This window comes from Populus nigra, chromosome 2 (genome assembly GCF_951802175.1).
Source record: "Populus nigra chromosome 2, ddPopNigr1.1, whole genome shotgun sequence".
NCBI classification, from domain to species: Eukaryota; Viridiplantae; Streptophyta; class Magnoliopsida; order Malpighiales; family Salicaceae; genus Populus; species Populus nigra.
In genome coordinates, this window is record NC_084853.1 from 27893741 (window position 1) to 27903575 (window position 9835).

At 33.3% G+C, this 9835-nt stretch overlaps 1 protein-coding gene across 3 annotated transcripts; it reads right to left on the reverse strand.

Annotated features, from left to right (window-relative positions):
- Positions 1-1470: 1470 nt before the first annotated feature.
- LOC133682711 (uncharacterized) lies at positions 1471-8559 on the reverse strand. 3 transcript variants are annotated; one of them, XM_062106199.1, is made up of 18 exons: positions 7965-8104; positions 7702-7784; positions 6950-7272; positions 6792-6869; positions 6481-6701; positions 5783-5875; positions 5406-5489; positions 5102-5209; positions 4647-4752; positions 4482-4544; positions 4278-4331; positions 3784-3841; positions 3366-3442; positions 2795-2865; positions 2293-2353; positions 2135-2218; positions 1975-2037; positions 1471-1815 (listed from the first exon to the last, which is right to left on the reverse strand). In XM_062106199.1, exons 3-18 carry the CDS (start codon positions 7253-7255, stop codon positions 1693-1695), a joined length of 1650 nt encoding a protein of 549 aa, XP_061962183.1. In that variant the 5' UTR covers positions 7256-7272; positions 7702-7784; positions 7965-8104; the 3' UTR covers positions 1471-1692. The 3 variants fall into 3 exon arrangements, with proteins under 3 accessions (XP_061962183.1, XP_061962181.1, XP_061962182.1); XM_062106197.1 differs by lacking the exon at positions 7702-7784 and having other exon boundaries at positions 7965-8559; XM_062106198.1 differs by lacking the exon at positions 7702-7784 and having other exon boundaries at positions 2135-2194; positions 7965-8557.
- Between the last annotated feature and the right edge of the window lie 1276 nt (positions 8560-9835).

Consider the following 9835-nt stretch of genomic DNA (forward strand, 5'->3'; position numbering starts at 1 on the left):
AATAGGTATTTTACAAGAGGATAAGGATCAGGATTGGGTTGAAACAGGGCAACTCGTCTATGGTTTCTCTTTTCCAAATAAATAGCCTTTCATCTATAGTACCTTATGCAATTTAACATCTACTCTTTTAAATTTGTCAATTAAACCCTCAATTGAACCTAATTTTTTAGAGTTTTTTCAATTTCAATCTTGGAATGTTTCAATCGAATCCTCTACTTTTCATGCTTTCTTCACAAGGATCATTGGTTTAAGAATTCTTTCAATTTGGTACTTAATGAACTTTAACCTTAAAACTTCTTACAACTAAGCTCCTGATTGCACCAAGTAGCCTTTATAAAGTTCATTTGGGTCTTTGATCTGGTAATTATTGCAAATTGACCTGAATTACACCTCCAAACTTAATTTTTTTCAATTAAATCTTTAACTAAATCAATTAAACCCATTAAAAGTTTAATTGAACCATTGAACTTAATTAATTCTTTTAATTTTGATCAAATTGACTTTGAAACTTAATTTTGCTTCAATTAAGTCATTCTTCGGTCTATCTTGCTAATAATATTCCAATCTAATTATTCTTTCGGTATTTTAACATGTTATAGCTTAAAAGTTTATCTATTTGTATCCTAAAAATATTTTTGGGTTTTGAATTTATGATTCTTTTTACTTTTTGAATATTTCATAAAAATATTTTTTTTACATAAAAGAATTTTGACTCAAAATTGGATTATAATAGTTGGTTTAAATATTTATTTTATTATTAAATATATTTAGAGAAATGATTTAATGATTGAGTAAATCATAATGTTATTATATGTTCTTAGCAATGAGTTATTTCTTTTACAATGATTGCAAATCCTTTTTTAGTACAATTTCTACGAGTTTAAATTAGTTCAAAAAAATAATATCGATAAACACTAAAATAAAAATAATAATATCTATAATACATATCTATCATAATTATTTATTATGTCTTCCGTAACACTGCTAAATTCCATCTAGGCTTTTGTCTCAACTATCCCTTTCTTTTACCCTGAAACAATAATAATGACGCTGCCTAAAAGTTTTCCGTTATGAACCAAATAATATAACGTGGGCCTCAACCAAGCATCAAGAACGCTGCCGTCTAATTTTCCAGCCAAAAAAATAAAATAAAATTTGCTACAAAACCTAAAATGAACATTAATACTGGGATTGGATTGCTAGCAGTTGCATGATCAATGATCAAATTTTCCTTGGTTCTCTTGCTCAGTATCTCTCTAAAATATGTCAATCTCCTTTCACCTTTGTTCACAACTCAAAAGTCAAAACTGTGTGATAAACTTGTTGCTATCAATATAAACGCTCAGAATACAGCCACACTTTTTAAGTTGGGAAGAAATCATGATTCAATCGAGCAAATCTCGTACGTAGCTACTATAGACAATATTTGGAAGGAATGCAGTTGTAAGCATCTAGCTACTATAGACAATATTTGGAAGGAATACAGTTGTAAGCATCTAGCTACTATAGACAATATTTGGAATACAGTTGTAAGCATCTGTTGTATAAAAACAGAGTTATTCATGTCACACTTTCATTCAAGGAAAAAAAAACATTTTGGTTAAAGGATTATCGTTATCCTTTTCCATGGCAAAAAAAAAAAAAAATTAAATCATGCCCCCTTTTAAACTGTAGTCGGCAAGCAAACAGGGTTCACATTGGAAGAATATTGAATTCGTGGGGCATGAAATCTTCACCGGGTCTATAGTATTTGTTTGGAGAGTAAAGGCTTAAGTTGGATACTTGACTGGTATAAAGACAGGCAAATCTCTCAACCTGTTTGTGCAGAAGACATTTAAGAACAAACCGAAATGAACACTGAGGCTTCATGATATATAAAAAAAAAAATGTAGGATAATTTTGGCCCAGCATTTTTGAAAAGAAAGCACGCACACAGCAGCAATAGGTTCTATGATGGAAGGACATAGATCTCACCTGATGTGCAAAGCGAGAGTTTTGGTAGCCCGTCTTCATGAGTTGTCCCCAGACCTTGTGAAACTGTAAATTAATCAGTGAAGAAGTCAAAAATCAAAACCTTATTATTAGACTGGTTGCAGAGAGTTGGGAGTCGCAAGGGACAAAAGAGCAGCTTTACCTTTTGGTGACATTCTCGTTGAGCCTGTTGATGTTTGATTCTTACGTGATCCCTCTGGAGCTGTTCAAAGAAACCATTGAATAACTAATTAGTGACTTTAATAATCTATCTGTAAATATTCCAATAGCAACACTAGCATCACAAACAAGCAACCTAACCTCCAAATCCTCTACCAAAGCAGACTTCTCCTGCTTCTGATCGGCTTTAAGATCTTCAAAGCTGTGTAAGAAATTCCAGTTTCACTTTTTCCAAGAAAAAGAACTAAAATCATACCGGATCAATCATTTCTTTCACAAGTTTTGTTTTACTCATGTCAGCAGTATTCCATCTTTTTCGCAATTACTAGAAGCAAGTTTATTAGTGCACAACACAATGTTCAAAATCCAAACTGCAGGTTTCATTTTATTCTGCATCTACCACATTGCAATAAAAAGCACCACTATAGTCTAGATTTTGGCAGCTAATGTAACAAAGAAAAGACAAGAACAATTTAGGAAAATCCCTACCATGGATCAATTGGTTGGGAGAAACAGATTATATAACTCTACATAAAATTTCCCGTTACCTTTCAGACTTTAGATAAAGTTGGTTTTGGGGGTGTTAAGAGGTGATTTTATATCATAGTATGATCAGAAAATAAGACTCCAGATATGTACTTACTCAAGAGACCACCTTAGACGATGTATTTGATCTTCAATGTGATCACGGTCACTTCTCATCAACTGAAGTGCCTGCAAAAAGTTTATGCAAGGGAAAAGAAGAGCAACTGACTTGACCAGGATAAACAACTTAATACATCCTCGAATAGCTTAATTATCATTAGATTTCAAACATTGGACCACAAAATGGACAAACTTAAGCATCTCATGACCACCTGGATAACTGGTAGTAAAGAAGTCCAACATAGCAACAGTGAGTCCTGAAATACAGGTGTCTAAGGAAGAAGACATAAATATTGCTCTCCGATTTCCAGCACAAGAGATGCACCAATTTTACAGTTCCTCAATGCATTCCATGCAATGATTCAGTTTGAGCAATTTCAGTAATAGAAATTAATATTAAGGTAGATTTCTCTGACTGTACAATTAACCAAACAACTAATAGTAATTGTTGTTTATTAACGAATATGCCTTTGTGAGATTCAGAATCTTGAACTTCCACTGTTAGCCTTTTCTACAAGGACGAGGCATAAAAAAACTGTCATCAGAGCTTAAGAAATTTCAAAAATTACCTTGCGTGAGTCCCTTAGTTCCCAAAGCAGTTTTACCTCTGCCTCAAGCTCTGGAACAACAAGCATTGTTCTCCAACCTGCTCATAGAGGCATAAAGGGCAGGTAAACCACAAAAACCAACACAAGACACACACCACACCCCATAGCTATGGCTAAATATAATATTTTAATTGCAAAACTGTGATTGATGGGCTTGATGTGCAAGGGGGAATTCTAGATGTTCCAGTGAGGAATTAGAGATAGCACATGTCAACTTCTATTTTTATTCATTCCCCATGCAGACCCTAAAATAGTTTTGTGCACACCCCATTTGTTGATTACATAAGTGCCTTACATAAAATGATAATTCATAACCAGTCCAGATTACCTTCAAAGGCTACAGAAAATAGGAATCAGAAGACAAGAAAGAGTGCAATACCGAGAACTTTTTTGCTGCGTAAAATATCTCCATAGATATGATCCCCAACATACAGAACCTATGGGATTAAACAGTTGTTAGATCTAAAATTCACATGCATGAATCCAGAAAAAAGCATATCAAGAGCAAGCAGCTCAGCATCTGATGTAAGCAAAATGACAAACCAAAAAAAGATTAATTCTGCAAAATAACAGTACAAAAAGATTTCAACCATCAATCATAAAGTTACTCAACATTAAAACAAAAAAAGAAAAATGACAAACCCACATTCTTTCTTGCCATGGATATAGTTCCAAAAAATAACAGTACAAAAGAGCAGTCATCCAATATGCCCAGAAGTACAGTATATAATCACGAGAAAGGTTTTTTCTTTCATGTTTATGAGCAGTACTTTCCTTCCATGCCTTGCACACCCATTTAACAAAAATGGAATACTAAGAAGGAAATATAATTTGTTCAAGGAATTAAGAATGATAAACAGGACAAAGAATTACCTGTGAACTTGACCCAATTGAGAGTAATTTATGCAGATGACGAACAGTCCCTCCCTGAAATGTCAGATTGAAGGACATCATTAGATGTCTCGTATTTGTCATTTCCATCTAAAAATTCAGTTGATATGATCTAAGTCATTGATGTTGCCTTTTATATACAATTGCTTAGATGGATTTAATTAACTAAGAACTTTCTTAACATACCTGGAAAACCCTGCAACGCTCATTTTGCTTCTTCAGTGTTATGCTAGGTGAAGTATTTCCAACCTTTTTGAAAAAAGAATAAAAAACATACCGACAGACATAATAAGGAGAAGCATAAGAATGTCAAACAGGTTTAAGGGACAATAGAACTACTGCTACACTAACCTGAGCCATAGGAGTTCCATTATCAGTATTGATAAGCTTGCCAGATTGAGGTTCAACCTCAAAAAGATTAGCATTACTTTCTTCATGGAAAAATCCCGGTTTTGCACTGTATATATAGTCAAAGTCAACAACCGTCATAAATTACCCTAAAACACAAAATATTGGAGCTACTGGCAGAACAGAATTTTTCAAACAAGAGTGAAAATTAATACTTCAAAGTGTGGATATAATTCTATCTTATTATCAGAACAAGACTATTAAAAGCATCTTTAAGAATGCAATCCATGGTTTTATAACATGCAGATGGAAGCTGGCTATTAGTTAAAATAATATTTTTGCAATTTTGGTGCAAATTATATGCCAAATGCTAATTACTAAACTTCTTTAATAAAAAAAGGAATCAACAATCAATATTTTAGCTATTAAATATGCTGTTTTAAGGAAAAAAACATTACCTGCCAGTGATGACAACATCAAAGTACTGAAGCCAATCAAAGTTGCAAGCATCGAGGGTACGGGACTCGCAGAGAAAATTCATCACAATATTTGTATAGTCCCATAAACTGCAAAGATAAAGCAATGATTACTTATAGTCCCATCTCAAGTAAGTTGTAACATCCAGAAAAGTCACATGCAAGAAACTAGAAAGAAATCTGCCAGGATGTTATGTAACATTTGTTCTGAATATGAAAAGATATTCATTATCCATAGCATGCCAATGGGGAAAAGAACAGGAAGGGGGAGGGGAAGATTTAATACCTATTTGTTACCAAGAACGTTGCCCGTTGAGAATCCCTGAGCATTTTGAGAAGTGGAACTATAGACTTATCCTCGTTGATGTACCTAGTAGATGAAGCCCAGAGACATAAAGACAAAAGCACCCATAACCAAAAATAAAGAAGAAGAAGTTAAAAGAACCTTTTCCAAATAACCCAAAAATTATATAAATCATTTGTCTATTCTGTCTAAACCAGCATCCATTAGATCATTTGTCTATTCAACAAAACAAACTGCAAAATAAACTGCAATTAAGGTCTCTTCTTAACTAATAAATATAACCTTCTTAAATAGAAAAGCAGAAATATCTCCAATGATTGACAACCGCTTGAGGAATTAATGCCAATTTTTTAACTTACTTTATAGGATCTTTTGCTACCATTTGCTTTAAAGTTCCATCACGATGGCACATATCAACAGCAGATCGAACATCTTTGTACATGCGAGCATAGCTGAAAGAGTTGGTTGTGAAACAATGAGCTTTCAAGATCTACACTTCATTGAAGAACAGGTCTACCCTCCACCACATCAATTGGTTATTTATTATCTACAAACAACTGTAGGTGATTCTTGTGGATGTTATTCAATAGCAATACCATAACATTTCATCTTTAATACGAACCCCAATAATTACTTGACTCCTAAAAGTTGGATAACCTTAAATATGGAAACCCTTTGCAAGGAAATGAATAATTCATTGTTAAAAACCCCATCTGTATTATGTAGCTGTACTGTGACGTTTCTGCTGGTATTTAAACCACATATGTAGACATGCTTGTTTTTACCATTCAAAGTGCACATTTTTTTTGCTAAACCAGTGAAATTCACAGCAGAGAAACATGTTCTGCCTGAAGTTGGTATATTTTAGGCCCTGAAAGCTTTTTTAATCTTAAACAAAGTTATTGCAACAACTAAGTTGGCAAAATTGAATCAGCATATGAAGGGGAATAGAAAAGGGATTTTGTTTAGTTGGAATTTACTATTATAGAGAATTCACATAAATAAATAAAAGACCTAGTACCACATAAGACAATAAAAATAAATGTTGCATTCTTACTCTACTCTTGCTGGAACTCTTCCTGGGTTTTTGTCCATATAGTCAACAAGCTGGGAAAACAAATAGGCTTCAGCTAATGAGAAAAGAGTATCAATAAGCGCATAATCTGGCTCGTCAAAAGCATCTCGTATCAGAGTATTCCCATAGGTGCCAACTTTCTCTTCCTTGGTCAACTCTCTAAATCCATGGTATGCCACTTTCACATATTTATGACGATCCATCTGTATAATGCAAATCACTAGTTCAAATATTTTCCCACACAAATGTTCTTTAAGTAAAAAACAGCTAATGAGAAATTATTGATGAGTAACCTTCAAGATATTGCCTCTCTTTTTATCTACAACCAATCCTCTGACCATGTACTTCCAATTAAATGTCCAGCCCAACAACTGCATAGAAACACCATTCTTAGCCAACATACTGTCAAATTCAATGGAGCAAAGCAGCACAGGTTTTAAGAAAGACAAACCTCTTCAGGATAGCCAAGATTAGACACCAACTTTTCAATCGTGCCTTCATACGCAAGTTTCTCAAAGGTTTCAGGCTTATACTGTGCCAATGTGTAATCCATATCAAAGCCGACAGCTATAATATTTCTCATGTTCAATGACCTATTGCAGAAGATCCGTTTTCCAAGTTCAGCTTCATCTTTCCCCCCTTCAGGAGATGACCATATGCATGGTTCTTGAACTCCATCCCTACTCTCCATAAGCTCAGAGCTCAATCTCTGGTCAGCTAAAACAGCCTTCTGACCCTTGTCCATCTTATAGCTCATGTGCAACTGATTGACTCCTGAGATATTCAAAAGAATTAACTTTTAACATCGATAAATAATGACATTCAAATGACACCATGCACAACACGAAAGAAATCCATTACTCAACAAATTCAAGAAAACAAGGTTTTATGGCACATACACGACTCGCATTAAGCCATATTAGATGCATACAAAACACGCATGATTAAAGTAAAAGGAAAAGAAAAAGAAAAAAAAAAAGGGGGGGGTTAAGTGCTCTTATGATCAAAGTTGACCAATCTACATAATCCAACACTATAGGTGAAATGACTAGCAAACAGCACACAACAGCCATGAAGTCCTCTGCAAAAATAAAAACACTGTTTTCTTGGTAAAAAAAAAAGAAGAAGAGTAAAACCAAGAACTCGACCTAAAAGGGTTTTTTTAAAAAAAGAAAAAAAAAACCTCAATTGCTGACATCTTACCTGCAAATTTGAATCAAAAAGCACAGAGTGAAAGTGCATGTTCCCAGTCTAAGTATCTTCCAACATTCGCTCCAAAGTAACACCTAAAAATCCAATTCCTCCATTAAAACCTACTCTAATTCCACCTATGATTCCACCAAATTTTACACTAAAAAACCTCCTCATATTTCTTCAATAATAAAACGAGGAATGATGCAGATTTTCAAAACGATTTAATAAAATGAGAAACGAAATCAGGAGAGAGAGAGAGAGAGAGAACTAACCTGCGGAGTGAATTTGCTTTGGTTTAGCGAAGGAGAAGTTAGGAGTTTTATAATGAAATCCCGAAAAGAAGCTAATTCGAGAATCGAAAGGACGGGGAAATTCAGGAGAGAAAAGAGAAAGGCAAAAGGAAACCGGCTTCTTTGGGATTCGCATTCTTGGGGGAATTAAGTAGGCATGAGTTGGATTAAACAAACAAGAATCCGATACCAGAATAACCCCTCCCCTCCCCTCCCCTCCCCTCCAATGTGCTCTTGCAACTACCCCAACTAGGAACCTACTCTTTTATTATTCCCTTTACCGCATTTGTATTGTCCATTCTTCTTCTACAGAAGGAATTTAATTCTTGCTTGGTGCCTGGATTCTTTTTCCAACAGCCGCTCTCCCTCTCCCTTTTCTGTTGTGCATAGATAAAATTGCAGCGTTGTGTGTTGTTGAGGATCAAGATTCTGTACGTTTGCCACGTGCTCAGTTTGTTACTTGTGCGAATGTCGATCCTCTCTTTTCTCTCTCTATTCCTGAGTCTGACGATGCTTCGTCCCCTTCTGCAATTCCACCAGGGGAAAATGCTTAGATTTCTTTCCTCTCTTTTTTTTTCCTTTTTTTTTTCTATAAATTTATTTCTGAGAAAAATTATCCTAACTGTATCAATTATCATAAACCTTTTATGTATTAGTGTGGAAATCCTGTCTTAATTGGAGATTATTTGTGAAAGAATAACCCAAAAATATTACTTGGTCTTGAAAAAAGAATTATATATTTATTTTTTTAAGAATATATATATAGAGAGAGTGAGAGAGTAATTAATACTAATTCCGTGTGCCTGGTAAAAATTCAATTTTGATTTAAAAAAACAATTAAGATGACAAAAACAAACCCATGATATTTAAAAAAAAATATTATAAAAAAATATAATTGAAAACAAAATGAGCTTAATTGAATTTATTATTTTCATTTAAAATACATAATAATTTTAAAAAAAATAAATTATTAAAATTCAACTAAATCATGTCAAAATTAAAAAGCAAGTCAAAAAAGTATTTTTTAATTAAAAATATAAAAAAATAAAAGAAAAAAAAACAAAGCTCTCGTGTGCCCTTTAAGTAGTAAAAAAATCAGTTAAAAATCCAAGAACTAAATCGATGTCACAAATTTTTTTCAAGTTTAGATTTATTTTTTCTAGTAATACAAGGACCTAAACCCACTATCAACAAACTTTCATCATCAAATGGAATATTTTGACATGAAAATTAACCTGTTTTGTTGTCAAAATCATGACAATCATATAGTTTCTCTCTAAAACTATTTTTTCATAGGTTTATGTTTTTTTCTCATCCAATGATCGAAAAATTAAAAAAATAATTTTTAAGATAAAAATGCATTTTCAGGTAGCCATCAATTTTATCGGCCTCTTATTTTGTTTATACTTGAGCTTTTAATGTTATAAATTTACCGTGATTTTAAGCCTTATTCCAAACAACTAAGGGTAGAAAAGGATATAATAGAAAAAAAAACTAAAAATTATTTTATTATATGGTTTTGAAAGTAGGTTATTAATTTGGTATATGTTTTGGAACAAAAGACAAGAAGGAACTTGTACTGTAAAAAATGAAAATGATACCAGAAAATCTCTAAGATATTTAAATGAATAAGTTTCTTCCAAGAGAAGAGAAGGGGCAGTGGATTTGTGATTTGAAAGGGGTGCATAAGATGAGGATCACAAACGCAATTTGAAGGATATGATGGTTTGGCAATAAACAGTTGCATGAGTCATTGTTCCAAGATGTGTGAATCTTGAGGGAGTGATTGTTCACCACTATCACAGGATCCTATAATTTTTAATTTGAAAAATACGGCACATATTCCCTGTCAG

What these genes read in the sequence shown, in the direction of transcription:
- LOC133682711 (XM_062106197.1), bottom strand. Translation starts at nt 8,118, where the DNA reads ATGCGAATCCCAAAGAAGCCGGTTTCCTTTTGCCTTTCTCTTTTCTCT. An exon ending in GTAGCAAAAGATCCTATAAA is followed by an intron (nt 5,490 to 5,782) that starts GTAAGTTAAAAA and finishes TTCATCTACTAG; the next exon opens with GTACATCAACGAGGATAAGT. An exon ending in CGTCTAAGGTGGTCTCTTGA is followed by an intron (nt 2,354 to 2,794) that starts GTAAGTACATAT and finishes TTTCTTACACAG; the next exon opens with CTTTGAAGATCTTAAAGCCG.